General features: G+C 54.6%; 4 protein-coding genes across 4 annotated transcripts; 3 read left to right on the top strand and 1 right to left on the bottom strand.

Annotated features, from left to right (window-relative positions):
* Positions 1-591: 591 nt before the first annotated feature.
* COL26b_004144 (uncharacterized protein) lies at positions 592-2,732 on the top strand (the record flags this gene model as incomplete). The annotated part of the gene is made up of 3 exons (XM_053177025.1): positions 592-718; positions 953-1,248; positions 1,299-2,732. The coding sequence occupies 3 exons, from the start codon at positions 592-594 to the stop codon at positions 2,730-2,732; spliced, it is 1,857 nt and encodes a 618-aa protein (XP_053039094.1).
* A 2,048-nt stretch (positions 2,733-4,780) lies between these two features.
* Positions 4,781-5,761, top strand: COL26b_004143 (uncharacterized protein; the record flags this gene model as incomplete). The annotated part of the gene is made up of 1 exon (XM_053177024.1): positions 4,781-5,761. One exon carries the CDS (start codon positions 4,781-4,783, stop codon positions 5,759-5,761), a length of 981 nt encoding a protein of 326 aa, XP_053039093.1.
* An 882-nt stretch (positions 5,762-6,643) lies between these two features.
* On the bottom strand, positions 6,644-10,395 carry COL26b_004142 (uncharacterized protein; the record flags this gene model as incomplete). The annotated part of the gene is made up of 5 exons (XM_053177023.1): positions 6,644-6,852; positions 6,941-6,965; positions 7,607-7,890; positions 7,953-9,677; positions 9,732-10,395. The coding sequence occupies 5 exons, from the start codon at positions 10,393-10,395 to the stop codon at positions 6,644-6,646; spliced, it is 2,907 nt and encodes a 968-aa protein (XP_053039092.1).
* Positions 10,396-11,660: 1,265 nt separating this feature from the next.
* COL26b_004141 (uncharacterized protein) lies at positions 11,661-18,989 on the top strand (the record flags this gene model as incomplete). Its single annotated transcript, XM_053177022.1, has 3 exons — positions 11,661-12,146; positions 12,199-18,471; positions 18,528-18,989. 3 exons carry the CDS (start codon positions 11,661-11,663, stop codon positions 18,987-18,989), a joined length of 7,221 nt encoding a protein of 2,406 aa, XP_053039091.1.

Below are 18,989 nucleotides of genomic sequence, written 5' to 3'. Positions count from 1 at the left end.
GTTGGTGCTGCGTTGGCACGTTGTGACAGCGCAACAGGACCCGGGGCCGGTGACCACTGACCTCCCGAACCTCTGACCTTGAATCTGGGACTGGGAGCTTGACCTTTTCCCTTTCGAGAGCTCTCCCTCAGATGCATCTTCACATGTGACATCACTTCGCGCCCGTCCACTTCCACTTTCGTACGCTGACACACGACACACAGCAGCTTCGAGCACATCTTTTTCCCTCACGAGCCCAGTTGATCGCCATCCGCAAAGCTACAACCAGCCGCCCACAGCCCTCCCCTCTTGTCTCCGACCTTAAGTTAAGCTTCGCGCCCCTTTGGAGACTAGAGTGATGATGCCTTGAGAGCTTCCCCTAGCTGCTCGTTTCTTTGCTTTTCTTTCCCACCAAAAAAACCTTAGACATATCGTTCCTGGCCTGCGCCGCCAGCCTCTTATCGCATATTACACCGCATTCTCTGTTCCACACGATGCCTATCCCTTTCATCGGCCGGCTAAACATGTAAGGGTGCCCAATTGCCCTGATCCATCCTCTCCCTCCCTTCCTGAAATCCCGCCCCTCAAACTGCAACGCTTTGAACCCTTGCGATGTTGCAGTCAGTGCGATCCAGACTGGTGCTGATGGAGTCGCGCAGCGTCGAGTATGTGGCTTTGGTGGGGTCTTTTCTGCTGGTAGGACTCGAGGCTATCATCCGCGTCCTGACCTTGGCTCTACGTGAGGCAAAATGCGCTTCCCCTCGTGGCGTCCAGAGCTAGCTAGCTAACCCAGGAGCTCCTCCCAGCCTCGCCGCTCATCTCGCTCTTCTATGTGGCTTCCCGTCGACTGTTTAACCGATTCTCGACGCCGGCGCATAAACGCGCAGAACAGCGCAAGAAGTGTTGGTTCATCCCCCGCCACAGCTGACGTTTTCCTGTGGTTTCGAACTGCGCTGACTCGCGTGGTGCGCAGCCATCTCGACCAATGTGAGGGACGCCTCCGACTTTGTTGATCTCTGCCGGTTATACGGGTACGAGGCCGAGGAGCACGTCACGCAGACCAAGGATGGCTTCCTGTTGGGTCTCCACCGCCTGGCTTGGAGGAAGGGCGAGGAGGGCCAAAGGATCAACTGCGGCCCAGGCAGCGTGCAGAAGAAAGTCGTATATCTGCACCACGGGCTTCTCATGAACTCGGAGGTCTGGGTCTGCTTGACCGACGAGCAGAGATGTCTTCCGTTCGTGCTTGTCGAGAAGGGCTACGATGTTTGGGTACACTTACCAACCCGTGTTGATTTGGCGTAATACTGACGTTGACACAGCTCGGCAACAATCGCGGTAACAAGTACTCAAAGAAGTCGGTTTCTCACTCGCCCAAGTCTCTCGAGTTCTGGAATTTCTCCATTGACGAGTTCGCCTTCCATGACATTCCCGACAGCATCGCTTACATCCTCGAGGCCACCGGCCAGGAGAGTCTGTCATACATTGGCTTCTCCCAGGGAACCGCTCAGGCTTTTGCTACCTTGGCCATCCACCCCAAGCTGAACCAGCAGGTCAACGTTTTCATCGCCTTGGCGCCAGCAATGTCTCCTGCCGGTCTTTCCAACGGTATCGTAGACGCACTAGTCAAGGCGTCGCCGCAAGTTCTGTTCCTCCTCTTCGGTCGTCGATCGATTCTCAGCTCCGCCACCATGTGGCAGTCCATTCTTTACCCGCCGATTTTCGTTCGAGCAATCGACGTCGGTCTTTCCTTTTTGTTCAACTGGCAGACGAAGAACATCTCTCTCAGCCAGAAACTCGCGGCTTACCCCCATCTATACTCGTTCACCAGCACAAAGAGTGTGGTCCACTGGTTCCAGATCATCCGCAACAAGTCCTTCCAGATGTACGACGACGACGTCCACCCTCCCGTGTCCATTAGCTCGTCCAGCAAGTATACCAAGGTCGCCAAGTACCCGACTCGCAACATCAAGACCCCTATTGTGCTTGTCTACGGCGGCAGCGACTCCCTCGTCGACATCAAGGTCATGCTCAAAGAACTTCCGAGTCAGACTGTAGCCACCGAGATCCCCCACTACGAGCACCTCGACTTCCTTTGGGGCCGCGACGTCGATGCCCAAGTCTTCCCGCACGTTTTTGATGCCCTCGACAGCTTCACCGACGCACTTCACTCCAAGGAGGAATACGCCCGCTACCAGCTCGCAAGACAGGAGAGCCTCCTCGGCTCCGGCAACGCGTACCGCCACGCCCATAAAGACAGCGACGTCTCCGCCAGCGACACGTCGAACGCGGTGGATGAAATCCAGCCCAGAAACGGTACGGACAGCCCGCTTTCATACAAGTCTCGAGACCGACCGTCCGGGATCCCCTCGCCTTTCGGGACGACCCGCACGAATAGCAATATGAGAACTCCGTATTCGCAGGTCGCCGCTAACGACGACGATGTACCTTCTTCACCAGACAGACCTGACAGCCGCGCTACGAACCCCGACGACAAGGAGGACGGCAGCTTGCTGAAGCCCACCCGCGAGTCGCCAACGGCGAAGCTCAAGGGCATCGGCGTGAGGAGGGGCAGCGGGGGCAGCAGCCTGAGCTTGGATAGCATGCGCGAGGGCAAAGGGATCAGTCTGGGCACGAGCAAGGCCCTCGGGGGCGTCGTGACGAAGAGCGGGATCGATGCCAAGGGGCTGGGTAATGCGGGTGTGGAGGAGGTTAAGGGCGGGAAGAAGAAAAAGCGTGTCACCGTGGCGCCGTAGTATTGAGGTGCCTAGTTAAAGAAAAGGCGGAGACAAAATTGGAATACAGGACACTCTGGAATAAAAGTTTATTTACCACTGAAATGGAGCTAGCGAGCAAGAGGATATTGACGACTGGCCTATGAAAGATAGCGTCCGTCATTTGAGGCATCGCACGCCTCCACTAGTGTTGATGAGGGAAATCGCCTAACTTGTGGTTGCAGCATAAGTTGGAGTGTATTTTCAGTCTACACTGCACTTTGGTGCAGCTATTTTCTCGCTCACCGGGTTCGATATGTGCATGCGCAGCATCCCTCGTGGCTTCTCTTCAATGTTCCTTGCTCATCAGCTGTGCTGGGTATATGAGGCGGTAGTCTTGAGGAGTTTGGACCGACTTCGAGATGCTTGATTGCCATGAAATTAACTGCCTTCATGGACAAGGGCAAGGTAAGAGATCATACTGGTCGACGAGACGTCTGTCCATTCATACTATAAATATACAAGAGACCGCCTATTTTTCCTGTGTCTGGACGGCTACATTTCCTGTGTAATTCATTGAAGATATTGCGAACGACGACAATGTTAACGATAACGGCGACAGTGACAACGACGACGATAGTTGAAGGACCAGAGGAGCCGACCCCCAAGTCTCAATTGCATGCTTGATATCGAAGAGACTCATCAAAATCAACCGGTCGTATGAGTGTATTGTCGTTGAATAAGTGAAATACGAAATTAGACAGATAGACTCGGAGAGGGCGACTTTTCTGAGTCCTATCCAGCTGGTTACATTTTCTTTTGGTTTGGGGATGTCATACTATTGTCAACTTCATGAGAGCTTCGCTTTGACGACATAAGCTCATCCGCACCGAGTTTTAGTCGATGCTCGACAGGCTGACGAAGGAGCGTTTCCAGAGACACACCCTCCCCTCCATGTAATAAAAGGACTGTGCTACTATGCTGAATGGCATCATTCCTGGCGACAAGTGTTCTTTCCACTCCAAGGACGTACCATAAGCTTATAAGTGGATTTCTCGGCCCGGTCTGGTGCAGCCTGTATTGATGTAGGCGTTTTTCCGTACACTGCCGATCGCCTCCGCGTGGTGGTGACTGCCCTGCTGGATATGCCGTGAGCCAAGACGATGCATGGATCTGCAGCCTCACGGAGTATTATTCACAATCCCCTCATAGACTCACGAGGCGTTTAAGACGACCAATATGGAGCATCGACAGCGTATGATCCTCAAAATAAGCTCGGGTGTGGGTGAGAGTGGTTCGTCTCATCATCCTTGCCGTGAACTACCGGCACATACTTCAAACTCTATCCCCTTAACCTTGGATGGCAGCAACACCCAATATGACTTTCGCATCGCAAAGAACCGTATGTATTTGAGGAGAATCTCATGGAGATTACGACTCATGTGATCGCAAGACACGGCAGCCATCGTGATATCTGATATCATCACACCCCGATCTTGATGATGTGAATGATCAACGAAAACCAGATCGTTTGCTGAATTGGAATTTCAACACCAATTGAGGCGGTCTTTCTACGGCGATACATGCAGCCAGCCAATCGTGCGGTAGCCTCCGAGCCACTGGATCACGAAATTGCCAAATATACTTTGCTAGTATCTTGAATAACCGTAGAGGTACGACTTCCCTGATCGAGAACCTGACCCCTGGAAGGGCACCTCTTGCTATACGCAGCACATAAAAGTCCGTTTCTCCATTCCCAGAGTCCCCCTTCCCCCATAAAGATTATGCTTCTTGTCGCTGGTGAACTCTCCCGTCCTAAAGTTGTTGATGATCTCTCATCAGGATCAAGAGGTTAAACTGAACTCCGTCCAACACCCCTCCTCCGTCCAGTGCCAAGTCTCATCTTCACAGTCGTCTCAGCTCCCCGTTGCTTCTCTGCCATCACCAAAGATCACCAGCCAAGCCGGCAAACACCACAGCCAGCCCCAATATCAAGATGGAGCAATTTACTTTCAACGGTGCGCTCTCGGGACCCTTAACCATACTTGGACCAAACAGCTGATTCTCGCGTAAATCCAGACTACATTAACATGTACGTATGTTATTACAACCCGAAACTCCACATGTGCTTGGACGTTCCCTCGTATTACATGTACAAGCTCGACCTCGCGGCCAACGTCGCCTTCACCGGCATCTTCGGCCTCTACTTCGTCGCCTACACGGCGATATGGGCCGCCACCCGGCGCGGCCACATCTTCAACATCGCCTTCCTGTGCGGCCTCACGGCCGAGATCCTGGGCTACGCGGCGCGCATCGTCAGCTTCAGTAACCAGTGGCGCACCTGGCCGTTCATGACGCAGATCTGCGCCCTGACCGTCGGCCCGGCGTTCCTCGCCGCCGGCATCTACGTCTGCCTCCGCCGCATCGTCCGCGTCTTCGGCGTCTCCCACTCCCGCATCCGCCCCCAGCTCTACACCCGCATCTTCATCCCCTGCGACATGGTCGCCCTTGTCCTCCAGGCCGTCGGCGGCGGCTTCGCCGCCTACGCCACCTACCACGCAGCGTCCACCCAGAAGGGCGACAACATCATGATGGCCGGCCTCATCTCCCAGGTCATCACCATGGCCATCTTCATGCTCGTCTCGACCGACTTTGCCATCCGCGCCTGGCGCAGCAACAGCAGCGGTGACAGCTCGCCCCTGGCCTCCTCACCAGAGGAAGACGCCGAGGCCGCGAAGCTGGGCCACCTGCGTTCGTCGTGGAAGTTCCGCGGTTTCCTGGTCGCCCTGGCGCTGGCGACAATTTGCATCTTCTGGCGCTGCGTGTTCCGCGTCGCCGAGCTGAGCGGCGGCTGGACCGGCCCCTTGATGCACCGCCAGGACCTCTTCATCGGGTTTGAGAGCGTCATGATCGTCGTCGCCGTCGGCGGGCTCATCATCTTCCACCCCGGGTTCTGTGACAGCGAGCTGCTGGACGACAAGCCTGCGCCGCCCAAGACTGAGCCCGTCCTCGGGGGAGGGTACTCTAGCGATGGGCACAGCAGGCACGAGGTCGTGCAGGTCAAAGCCTGATGGATGCGAGAGATAGAAACGTTGCATTCTGCTTTAGTTTCCATATGTAGCGTTGGATGTTTGACAACGTCGTTGGATTCTCTTCTCCTTTTTTTTATTTTTCCATCTTCCTTCTTCCTTTCTCACCCTTTTCTTTTCTCTTTCTTTCCCTTTTTTTTTTTTTTTTTTTTTTTTTGTTTTTGGCCATTCTAGACCTCAAATGTTTTCGTCAGTCATACGGCAGTCAAAAAGGTGTGCCCGCAGGCGGTAACCTGCTATACGAAAGCACGAAAAACATCAAAAGGGAAGATCGAATGTGGTTGATTTTCTGCGTGATAGAAGTTGTTAGCAATCCGGAGTTTTGGAGCACATCAATCAAATGTTTGTAGTGAGATGGGCGACCTTAATACAAACCCGATATGATAACATGCAGCACACTTTGATATTACCTGGCACATGCTTTCATAGGAGACATCATTGAATTGTCTACGGACGACCCCTGAAGGGCTAACAGCTCTTTCGATGGCAGCCCCATTTAGGCTTCACCACCACTCAATATCTTGACACGCAGAGTGCGTCATTGCCACTCTGGCCATTATTTTTTTGCCTACTTGCCATTTTTCCACTGTACCGACGCCTCATGCCTGATATCCTCAGGCCGAATCACTTGTAAAAGTAACGCAAAGAGGGGTATCGTGCAAACGCCGCCCAAAGCCCTTCCCAGACGGCATTCAAGCCTCTGTAGGGGGACATGCGGGGTATGTAAAAGATGAAGAAAGGAAACAGAAGTGCTTGCTTGATTGCAAAAGGAATGGGGGAGAAAACCAGCGACTAGTGCAAGTGCTGGTGAAGGGGATTACGGGAAATTGAAGCGGCCTATGCAGGCTCCTGTGCTTCTGTCAACTAAAGTGACACATTGCCCAATGGCAAGATCTTGGATGGATCGCCGTTGAAGCTTTTGTGGTACTCGACGATGCCCCTAGCGATGCTGGGGAAGTCTCTGATGTTCTTGGCTCTCATGTCTTGCAGGACCTTGCGCAATCCGTCGTTGAAATGGTTCCTTTCGTCTCCGTCAAGTTTGGTGCCGCCAAGCTGGAGGAGAATCTGGTCGTCTAAAACGTTGGGGGCGACCGTCAGCGTTCAACATGCTTCGAGACATGTGTCGAGGTCAGTTATCCTTGCGGGGCGATGGCGACCTACCCGGCAACTTCATGGTCTCGAAGTGCTGGTAAATGCAGTCAGCACCTCGTGGGCATTCCCGGCTGGCCAGTTGGTCTGGGCAGACGGGTTGTTGCGGATCGATCCTGTTGCTATACGTGAGAGACCGAAGTCCACCAGCGACTGTCTCAGCAAACTTGGGGTGGTATCGATAAGCACGAAAGTATTGTAGTGGGCTCTCGTAAGGGGTGAAGACATCTCCGGAGGGCATCTCATCAGCGCTCTGTGTTGGTTGAGAGGCCTGTGATATTGATTAGAAACCACCGAGTGTTGATGGCGCGAAACGAAATGTACTTCTCTCGTAGCTTCAACTCCCTGCTCCGGAGTTGATTCGTTGACACCTAACGAGATCTGTTCAGGGATTTGTGAGGCTCGTGAACTTGGCTCCTGTGGGTCAGCATCACTATTAGCCAGCGAGACGGTGCTGCCTGCTGGCACTGGGCTGGTTGATGGAGATCCGGCGTCATTTGGAGGGGCAACTGCCTCGGATGGCTCATAGGCGTCCGACGAGCACTCTTGGTCTCCATCTTGAATATGCTCTTCATGTTGGGAACTCGAATCTGACGATTCCCCCATGACGACATCAGAAGGACCATCACTTGAACTTGAGACCGGCCGTGACTCCTGAACTGCATTGGTGCTTGTCACCGGATTGACGGGTGCCTCAATGGGCGCGGGCACTGCCTGGACTGTGGCATCAGGGACATCAGGGGGGTTCGTCGCAGCTTTACCAGTAGCAGCAACATCGGCTTGTGCCGCGATGGAAGAATCTTCAATGCTTTGCGCAACAGGGGGCTGGGGCTTGGGGGCTTCTATGCTGGAAAGGGCCGAAGTGACCGCGCTCGAAGCCAATACTGCGGTGTCAGCGGCAGGGACATCAGCCTGCACATCGGACTGAGGCCCGACAAGGGTCTGTGTAGCAACAGGATCCACTGAATATAAGTTAATGAATGTTGTCTGAGTATCTGTCAACGAATTCATAGCGTTTACTAACCAGAGTTGCTCTTGGGCAGGCTTTGAGGATCGCCGGACTCGTCGGAGTCTTGGTTGAGCTGTTCCATCTCCTGGGTCAACTTCTCCTTCTCAGCGCCCTCTTCTTCAATCTCCTTCTGTAACCGAGCGATTTGAGACTGCAGAAGACGCAATTTGCTCTTCTTTGCCTTTAATCTGCCCTCAACGAGTGGGAGACTGGTGCTGACTTCTCTGAACTTCTGGGCGCGAACGGAAGCAGCCTCGGCCCTCCTCTCGGATGGCTTTGGCAGACGCATCGAGCTGCCCGCTTCGGCAACCACCGGCGAAGACGGGGCGTTGGGGTTGGGCTGATCAGATGCACTGGACGCACCCATGGATTGCACTCGTCTGATGGCAGGTTTGCTTCCATCCGAGTCCGCAGTGGCGTCTGGCGTTTGTCCGTTAGACTTGAGGCCAGATGCTTGGCCACTCATAGCAGCCTTCAGCTTGGCCTTAGCCTCGGCCAATGCGATCTTGCGCTTCATAGCTTCTATCTTTTTATCCATATTTTCAAGATGACCTGCTTTCGGCTGGGCTGCGATGATTCCCGACTGAGGTGTCGTAACGTTACTGGGCACAGGGCTGACTTGGGGTCGCCCGTCTGTCAGTGGCGGAAAGTTGCGAAACGATGCTGTCTTTTGCAGTGGAGTGTTCGCCTGTTGGAAGCTAGAAGACTCCTCTGTTGGAGAAGTAATCTCCATCTCAATATCTTCGTCGTCCGAGGCGTCGCTAACGTCGATTACAAAAGGCTTGTCTTGGCGCTGATGACCAAAGGGGCGCTTGTTTGCCTGTGAGCTTGCGACAAAGTCAGCAGCCACTGGTCGTTTCCGCTGGTTGCTTGCTGCTGCTTGAGGCGTCGACATAAATAGGCCGGGAATTGTGGTTGCAGGCGCAGCTGTGGGCAAAGGATACTGTCCTTGGGGCAAGCTAGACTGAGGAGACTGGGCTGCTGCAGGGACAGTCGAAGTGCCATTTGTTGCTGAGGAAGGTCTAGTAGCAGCCGGTGATGTGTTTGCAGACTGCACAGTTTGTACGCTGTTCTTGCGCACAGCATCTTTCTGAGCGCGTGCCTCGCGGGACTTTTGGAGGGCGTCCATCTTTTGCTGCTGAACGGCTTCCTTGTCGGTCATTCCAGAAGCTTGTGCAGCCTTTGCCTCAGCACTGGCTGCGGTGGACGATGAAGGGGCGGCCTTTGCGTTCTTTGCGGCCAAGAGACGAGCGATCCGGTCCTTTCTCTCCTCCCCAGCTGACTTGGCTGTTGAAGCTGGTGCTTGTTCCTGTACACCAGGCTTCACAGCTGCTACAGATGCCTGTCCTCCAGGAGCCTTGAAGCTTGCTTGGGAAGGTGAATGAGAAGTGGTCATTGCCGGAGGAGCAGAGACCCCTGAGCCGCCGGCTTGGTTGGGGGTACTGGCATCCAAGCCCAGCTCAGAAAACAAGTTCCTGACGACTGTTGCATCGATGCCTTCGTCGACATACTGCTGGTAGCGAACGTTCATGGGCCAAAGATTGAGGATGGCTGCTCGGGCCTGCTTTCGGGCATCCTCGAGACCTAATGGAGCAGTCGCAGATGAGCTCGACTGAACTGCTTGGCCGTTTGACAGCTGCGCTTGCTGGGAAATTTGGCGATGTCCGTTGTTGACGTTGAGGGGAGGATTCATTTCGCGGGGAGATAGATAGGGGGAGTAGGAGCCTGATCGATCCCGAGCTGCGTTACAGTCAGACATTGCCCAGGAGTTTCCGTGAGGTGAGGTCTGCTCACCAGCTGCATCGAAAGCAGCAGGGCTTTGCGCCCGCTTGTGCTCTGGACCTTGGGCCCACGTAGGGGCAGCATTTCCATTACCGGTACGGTTCTTGGCGGTCGTCGCTGAGGAAGAGGCAACGGCCGGCCGACGGGGGCTGGTGTCCATGATGGTGTCTGCGGGCTCGTACAAATCGTCGAATTCGCCCTCGCTAAGCTCCCCCTCTTCAGTGCTGTTAGTGCTGTTATGCGATTGCTTTGGGGCAGGCTGCGGGGCCCCTCGAGTGGATGCCAGAGCTCGAGCCTTGGATGCCTCCATGGTCACACTTTTCGGTCGGTAGTACTGCGCAGCGGGAATGAGCTTGGGTTCGTCGCGCGAAGGCCACTGCTGGTGCTGGTACTGGGGCAGCGCTTGCGCTAACGATGCTGCCTCGGGTGCTGGAGGTGGTTGTATCGGTTGCTGCCAGCCGAATGTCTGGGTTGGTTGACCGTAGCCCAGTCCGGGTATCATATGCTGCGACTGGTCGTAGGTATCGCGAAAATGGGGTTGAGCATCGAACGCGTTGTTCGGGGCGGGCGGGGGATAGGGTTGCGCGGGAAAGGGAGGTGCCGTCGGATACGCGTAGGGCTGGGGAGGAGGCTGCCCCGGGTACGGCGAGTACCCGTATGGATAGTAGTTGTTCATGGTCGAAAGGCGAAGGAAGGCGCGACTGTGACTCTGACCGGGACTGAGTTTGCCTGTGACGGGAATGGCTGTCTGACGGAAAAGTCAAAGGAGCAACGATGCCTCAGAACGACGGTAGGAGCAGGCGCGACCCGTAATCAAAGCCCGGCGTTTGCTATCGTTAAGTGCAAGCCACAATATTATCGAGTCGGCGGCGAAAGCTGTCTTGTGGAGGCGACGGCAGGTAGGATGAATCTGGAAAGGTAGATCGAGTCTGTGGTCAAGAACAGAAAGCGCATAGTAGTTCGCAGGGAGAGAGATGGAGAAGGTCCCAAGGCGGTCAAGGCTGGTTGTTCGTCGTTGGTTGGCTGCCAAGATGGCAAGAATATTTCACGGGCGCTTGAGCGAGCGCGGAATAGCAACCGTCATGCAATTTGGATTGCAGGCACTGCGCACTGGTGCGAAACAAGACGAGACAATGTCCGGATGAAGACAAGTTCCGAAGGCGTCAGTCAGTCCAGAAGGGAGAGAGGAGAAAAAAAAACGATGCAGATATCGTGGTGTTTCTTACCGTCCCGCTGAAGAGGAAAAGGTTTCCTGGAAGCGGCGTGGGCGAGGGCTGTGGAACGAAGTGTCTTTGATGGCCCGCAATGCGACAAACGAGGTTGGTCCGTTGGAGTTGGGCACCTCAAGTTTTCGAAATATTCTCCCCCCCGGGCTCCTCCAAGGGCAGTAAAAAAAAAAAGGCACTTGGCACCTGCACCCAAGCAAACGGAACAAAAATCACGACCGTGCAGGGAAGAGAGGCCTTCGATTCGTGCTATCCCCTTTCGGGCTAGACTGACTTGAGACGGTCTCGCGTCACACCCAACCTGACGCCTGTCCCCCCATCATCCCCCCCATTGTTTACTTCGCAGGCGTACCCCAAGCAACGGTCCTCCTGAATCCCTGCTCAGATGGTCTAAAGTCAACAATATCCATCCTTACGTCGCTCTTCTTCCTCCACCTCCCAGCCTCCTCAAGCTTGCCTTGATTTCGTTCGTCTTTTCACCAAAGACTATAGGTCCCCCGAGGTTGCGACCCGGCGACTTCTTTCGTCTTGTTTTCTTTGAGAGTTTGTCGCCTTTGTTGCACTTCGCCGCTTTGTTACTGTCTTAATGTTTACTCCATGAGCCGGATTACCTACGAGCGACGTTTTTGCGACGAACGACACGAAATCGACACGACACCCCGAGCCCTGAGGGCTTCTCTCTTCTTACCAATTGCTTCCCCCGAGCGCTGCAATCATGGCGCAACCACGCAATAACCCTTTCGCGAGGACATCGCCGGGTCCAAGCAACGGCCGGCCGAAATCCGCAGTCTTCTCCTCGCCATCCCCGCTATCTGCCGTATCGACTCCCACGTCGCACGTCAGGAACCTCTCCCAAGCCTCAGCAGCCCCCGCGGCGCCTGCAACCGCACCTGCACCTACACCTGCACCTACAACTACACCCGCGCCTGCACCTGCGCCTGTGTTTCTTCCAGGCGCGGGCCACATCCGTCACAACCGTTCCGACTCAAGGAACAGCGGCTCTGGAACCTTTGCGCCCTCCTTCATCAAGACGGAGGAGATGCGCAGAGGCTCTGACACAGTGAGGGGCATAGAGGGCGAAAATGACTTCTCTGGAAAGCGATACGTGTGGCTTAAAGACCCCCAGGTCGCCTTTGTTAGAGGCTGGGTTGTCGAAGATTTGGCAGACAACAGGATACTCGTCCAGTGCGATGATGGCACAGTAAGTAGGCCGCACTCGTGTGCTTGAGTGGCAACTGACACCCGGTTCGCAGCAACGAGAAGTCGACGCCGAGAGCGTTGACAAGGTCAATCCCGCCAAGTTCGACAAGGCAAACGATATGGCCGAGTTGACACATCTGAACGAGGCATCCGTCGTCCACAACCTGCACATGAGATACCAGGCCGACCTGATCTACACCTACTCCGGCCTCTTCTTGGTCACAGTCAATCCCTACTGCCCACTGCCCATATACACGAACGAGTACATCAACATGTACAAGGGGAGGAGCAGGGAAGATACCAAGCCTCACATTTACGCCATGGCGGACCAGGCTTTCCGCAATCTGGTGGACGAGGGTGAGAACCAAAGCATTCTCGTCACCGGTGAGTCCGGTGCGGGTAAAACAGAGAACACGAAGAAGGTCATCCAGTATCTTGCAGCAGTAGCGCATTCCGAATCGCCGGTCAAGAACAAGTCACAACAGTCAAATCTTTCTCAACAAATCCTGCGTGCCAACCCGATCCTCGAAGCCTTCGGAAACGCCCAAACAGTGCGAAACAACAACTCCTCGCGATTCGGAAAATTCATTCGTATCGAGTTCAACAAGGCCGGTGCCATTTCGGGCGCATTCATTGACTGGTACCTCCTGGAGAAGTCTCGTGTTGTGCGAATCAACAGCCATGAGAGAAACTACCACGTCTTCTACCAACTGCTCAAGGGAGCTGACAGAAAGATGAAGTCCGAGTTCCTGCTTGACGGTCTTGACGTCGAAGACTTCGCATACACCCGTGCCGGCCATGACACAATCGTTGGAGTCTCTGACCGCGACGAATGGGACTCTTTGATGGAGGCCTTCCATATCATGGGTTTCTCAGACAAGGACCAGAGCTCCATTCTTCGCACCATCGCAGCCGTGCTCCATCTCGGAAACGTAACCGTTGTGAAGGAAAGCCGCGCCGCAGACCAGGCCAGATTAGCGCCCGATGCCAAGGAACAGGCCGCCAAGGTTTGCAAGCTTCTCGGAGTTCCTCTTGAGCCGTTCCTGCAAGGCCTTCTTCATCCCAGAGTCAAAGCTGGCCGTGAATGGGTTGAGAAGGTCCAGACCCCAGAACAAGTCCGTCTCGGATTGGATGCTCTGTCCAAGGGTATCTATGAAAGAGGGTTCGGCGACCTTGTCACCCGCATCAATCGCCAGCTGGATAGAACGGGGATGGGCCTGGACGATTCCCGCTTTATCGGCGTGCTGGATATCGCCGGTTTCGAGATCTTTGAGCAGAACAGCTTCGAGCAGCTTTGCATCAACTATACCAACGAGAAGCTCCAACAATTCTTCAACCATCACATGTTCGTGCTTGAACAGGAAGAATACGCTAGAGAACAGATTGAGTGGCAGTTCATCGACTTTGGGCGCGATCTGCAACCGACGATCGATCTGATCGAGCTCTCCAACCCTATTGGTATCTTCTCTTGCCTGGACGAAGACTGTGTCATGCCCAAGGCTACGGACAAGTCTTTCACCGAGAAGCTCAACTCATTGTGGGACAAGAAGTCAAACAAGTACCGGCACTCAAGACTCGGACAGGGTTTTATCCTGACGCATTACGCCGCCGAAGTCGAGTATTCCACCGATGGTTGGCTGGAGAAGAACAAAGACCCGCTGAACGATAACATCACTCGCCTCCTTGCTTCTTCCACCGACAAGCATATCGCCGACCTGTTTGCTGACTGTGCCGACATGGATGATGACCTCGGGGCTAGCCGCAACAGAGTCAAGAAGGGGCTGTTCCGCACCGTCGCCCAGCGCCACAAAGAGCAGCTTCACAGTCTCATGGCCCAACTGCACTCTACCCACCCTCACTTCGTCCGTTGCATCCTGCCCAACCACAAGAAGAAGCCCAAGCAGTTCAATAAGCTGCTTGTTCTCGACCAGCTGCGATGCAATGGTGTTCTCGAGGGTATCCGCATTGCTCGAACTGGATTCCCCAACAGATTGCCCTTTGCCGAGTTCCGGCAGCGTTACGAGGTTCTCTGCAGAGACATGCCCAAGGGCTATCAAGAAGGCCAGGCTGTAGCGGCAATGATGCTTGACAAGCTTGGCCTTGACAAGGGACTGTATCGGGTGGGTCTTACGAAGGTCTTCTTCAGAGCAGGTGTCTTGGCCGAGTTAGAAGAGCAACGCGACGCTCTAATCACCGAGATTATGGCACGATTCCAGTCAGTTGCTCGCGGCTACATCCAGCGTCGCAGTGCCTACAAGAGGCTGTTCCGCACGGAAGCCACTCGGATTATCCAGAAAAACTTCAACGTTTATCTCGACCTCATGGAGAACCCTTGGTGGCAGCTCATGGCGAAGATGAAGCCTCTGCTCGGCGCTACAAGAAGCGCAACTGAAGTGAAAAAGAGGGACGCAATGATCCGCCAGCTGCAAGACAAGATGCACCAGGAAGCCAACGACCGCCAGAAGCTCGAAGAGGAGAGACGGAACGTTCACAACGAGATGGTCCGTATCCAACAGACGCTGGAGAGCGAACGTGCTCTTGCCCTGGATAAGGAGGAAATCTTCAAGCGTTTGCAACTCCGGGAAACCGAGCTGGAAGAGAAGCTCTCTGGCGCTATTGATGACCAAGAGAGGCTAGAAGACCAGCTTGATGACTTACTGGAAGCCAAGAAGCGGGCCGAGCAGGATGTCGAGAAGTACCGTGCCCAGCTGGAACAAGCCGCTCTTCTCATTGCGAGACTCGAACAGGAGAAGTCAGACCTTTCTGCACAAACGGAGGAGCTGGAGCGCTCCATCGAGGAGATCTCCAAGAAGCAATCTGAGCGCAGCGAGCAGGAGAAACGTTTGGAGGGTGAGATCAAGATGCTTCAAAGCCAGCTCAGCCTCAAGGATCGCAAAGCGCGAGACTTGGAGGATAAGCTTCTGAAAATCGATCAGGATCTCGAAGTCAAGTTGCGAACAGCGCAGAAAGAACTGCAAACATCAAAGTCAAGAGAGTCGCAGCTTGCCCTCGAAAATCGCCAAGTCCAGCAGCAGTTGTCCGAGCTCTCCAAGACCTCAACAGATTACGAAGATCTTATCACCAAGAAGGAGAGCGAGCTTGCCCTTCTTCGAGGAGACAACAAGAAGTACGAGATGGAGCGACGAACATTCGAGGACCAGAAGAAGACTCTTGCTGCGGAAAAGGAGACTGCCTCTTCTAAGCTGCGTGATGTTCAAGCCGAGCTCACTGCCATCAAGTCACAGCAATCTCAGCTTGAGAGAGAGGCTGAGGATGCCAAGAAGCTTCTCGAAGCTCGACTTTCGGAAGACGCGCAAGCTGATGAGAACCGTCAGGTCCTGGAGGCGCAGATCAAGGATCTCAAAGATGAACTCTTCAACGTCCAGAAGGAACTCAGCAGAGAGCGTCAATCCCGCGACGATGTCTTGCTACTTAGCGAGCATAAGTATAACGCTCTCCAAGAGGAGTATGACGACTTGAAGGAGTCCAAGATCATTATCGAAAAGGAGCTCTACGTGCAACAGGACCATTTGCGCCGGACCAAGGAGGCCCGCGAAACAGCCGAGAAGGAACGTGACGAGGCGCGTCAGGAAATCAGACGCCTCCGTATCGCCAAGACTCAGGCCGAGGAAGCTCGCGTACAAGCGGAGGTAGAAGGGGAAAGAGCTGCTGCTCGTGCTGCCCGTGAAAGGGAAGAGAGCCTACGCAAAGATTTGGATGCTGCGCACGAACGCCTGAAGTGGTTCGATGACGAGTGTGCCAACTTGAACCACCAAATCGAGGACCTGAACAAGTTGATACTCGAATCTGGAGAGTTCGGCCTGAAAAACGATCAAGAAAAGGACCGACTCGAGCGTGAATTGGTCACCGTCAAGGGCCGTCTCAAGGCATCCGAGAACGACAACCGCGCCCTTCTCAATAAATTACAACAAAAGGGACTCGAGATTGCACGCTCAAGCTCGAAGGCCAGCGAGGCTTCGAGAGGCCAAGTTCTGGGTCTTCAGAAGGAGAAGAATCGTTTGGAGGAGCAGAACGCTGTATTGAACAAACAGTTTGGCGACGCACAACTCACCGTCGCCGGTCTCGAGAAGAAGGTTGAGAAGTTGCAACTTGACGTGGAAGACCTGAACCACGAGGTGGCCCGGGAAGCTAAGACCTCGAGGAACGCCGAGAAGACGACGTCGACACTCACGGTACAACTCGCTGAAGCGAACCGGACCATTGAATCGGAACGCCACCAACGCACCCAAGCGCAAGCCAACGTCCGCACTCTGCAAGCAACCATGGAGGCTAGGGAGCAGGAGCTGCAGGAGTTGAGGGCTCAAATGCTAAGCGTACTCAAAACGGTCGATCCCGAGGTTGTGATCCCGCCTCAAGCGGACGGCACAAACGAGGGCATGCTTACCAAAAACTTCGATCTGGTTAGAAAGGTTGAGGATCTTCAGCAGAACCTCAGAGTGCAGACTGCTGCCCGCACGAATGCCGAGGCACAGCTGGCTGAGTTGCGGTCTAACCGAGGATTCGACTCTCCCATGAGACCGAAACTCGAAGAGATTAGTCCTAACGAGGCCCCTTTCAATGGCTCGCCTACCTTCAGACGGTCAAAGATGCAGAACCGCCAACTCTCCAACACTTCCACCCCCACTCGACGGTTTGAGCCAGAGCCCTTTGACTCGGCTCGTTCAAACAAGACCGTCGACATTACCAACTTCAACGACCGTATGGACCTCAAGACTGAGATCGAGGAGCTACGAAACCAGCTCGAAATCGCCAAGTTGCAGAACGACGAACTCCAGAAGAAGGCCAACAACACGTCTTCGCCGCCAGAGGATTTCGACCAGAACAACTCGTTGCTTCGCATGCAGAAGCTCGAGAAGGTTAACAGTCGCCTGCACGACATGCTGGATGACTCTGCTAAGAAGGTGTCGGCTTTGGAGCGGAGTGTCAGAACCGGCGAGCTCTCTCTGCGCGACATCCAGACCCGATCCCACGAGGAGATTCTTGACGCACTCAACAGCCAAGAGGAGGCGCGCAGATCTCTCCTGCATAGCCATAGGGATGCTATCTCTGAACTTTCGGACGTGAAGAACCACTTTGAGAAGATGCGCCACGATCGTGCTGCCATTGAAGTTGAGCTTCGCGACACCAGGTCTGAGCTTGAGGAGATGTCGATGGCTCGTGAACAGGAGGCGGACAGCCGCAGCCAGCTTCTGCAGGAGTTCTCCGATCTGCAGATTCGTCTCGACACCGAGACTTCTAAGCTCGCTGACGTTACGTCCAGCTTGCACCTGTACAAGAGCCGAGCCGACGAGTACTTCAGTAAACTCGAGGCAGCGGAGATCGCGGTACTCAAGGCTAGCCGGGCGGAGCAGTTTGCAAGGACTCAGGCTAAGGAAGCAGAGGAGACGTACGCCGAGATCATGTCTGAGAGAGAAAAGATGGACGCTGCTCTTGAGGACCTCCAGCGCCAGAACCAACGGCTCGAGGAGAAGCTCGAGGATATGTCAACCGATCTGGAAACCACTACTCAAGCAAAGAAGCGTCTCCAGCACGAGCTTGAGGACTACAGGAACCAGAGAGCAAATGACATCGAGGATAAGGAATTGAGCATGGAGCAGACCCGCAAGAAGTACCAGGCCGAGTTCGCCACCTTAACCAAGGAATTGGATCTGGCCCGGGAAGAGAAGCTCTTTAAGCAGGCCGAGATTGCTCGCCTGCGCGAAGAACTCGATGAGCTCCGCTCTAAGTGGGACGACGAAGTTCTGAACAGCTCGACCTGGTCCAAGGAGAAGGCACGCCTCGAGTCGACTCTAGCTGACGTCGTGTCCTCGCGCGACGAGGCCGTCAATGCCCACAGCGAAGCCCAAGGCAAGATCGTCACGCTTCTTTCGCAGGTCCGATCCCTCCGCGCGTCCGTTGACGACATTACTTCTGAGCGCGACACTCTCGTGCGCGAGAAGCGAAACATTGAGGCTCGCCTCGAAGAAGCCAAGGCCGGCCTTGAGGATCTCACCAACGGCGACAGCCCGTCTCTGCGTGATGCCGCGAACCTTGATAAGGAGATGTTGGAGCTGAAGTCAAGCTTGGCTCAGCAGGAGGACATCGCCGCGGCTGCAGTAGAGAAAATGAGACGCGCCGAGTCCTTGGCTTCTGAGATGCAGAAGGAGGCAATGGTTGAGCGCGAGAACAGCTCTCAGCTTCAGAAGGACAAGGCTTCCCTCGAGAAGTCATTGAACGAGATCCAAATCAGGCTTGTTGATCTCGAAACCAAGGGCTACTCCAGCGCAAGCCACGATATCAAGTTCCTCCACAAGCGGATTCAAGAGGTAAGCATACTTATCATAGACACAACCAGTCACTTCAGATTGCTAACAATCCACAGCTCGAATCCCAGCTTGAGGACCAAGAGAATGAACGAACCAAGTCTCAGCGATCGGTCCGCAACGTCGACCGAATCGTCAAGGACCTCCAGGGCCAGATCGATCGCAAGGACAAGCAGAACACGCAACTGCAGGACGACGTGTCCCGCATGCGCGACAAGGTCGAAAAGCTTCTGCAGACAATCGAGGATCTCCAGTCCTCCGAGTCTGAAATCCAGCTGTCGACTCGCCGTGCGGAGAGGGAGCTTCGCGAGGAGAAGGAGAAGTCTCTCCGTCTCGAGCGCGAGATTGAGAACATTAAGGCTCTGAGAATGGAGAAGGGCGCCGCTTCTCAGATGGGAAGCGTTCGCGGGGCGTGGCGTACGGGGTTTAGTATTGACGACGAGACCGCCTCCATGATTTCGGTGCCCAAGCGCAAGAGCAGCCTTAGCCGGGCTCCTAGTATGACGAAGGGCTTCTTGTAA

Source organism: Colletotrichum chrysophilum (genome assembly GCF_026319265.1).
Source record: "Colletotrichum chrysophilum strain AFK26 chromosome Unknown scaffold_24, whole genome shotgun sequence".
NCBI classification, from domain to species: domain Eukaryota; kingdom Fungi; phylum Ascomycota; class Sordariomycetes; order Glomerellales; family Glomerellaceae; genus Colletotrichum; species Colletotrichum chrysophilum.
The sequence above is the reverse complement of the archived record's forward strand: the minus strand, read 5'-3'. Positions and strand labels throughout refer to the sequence as shown.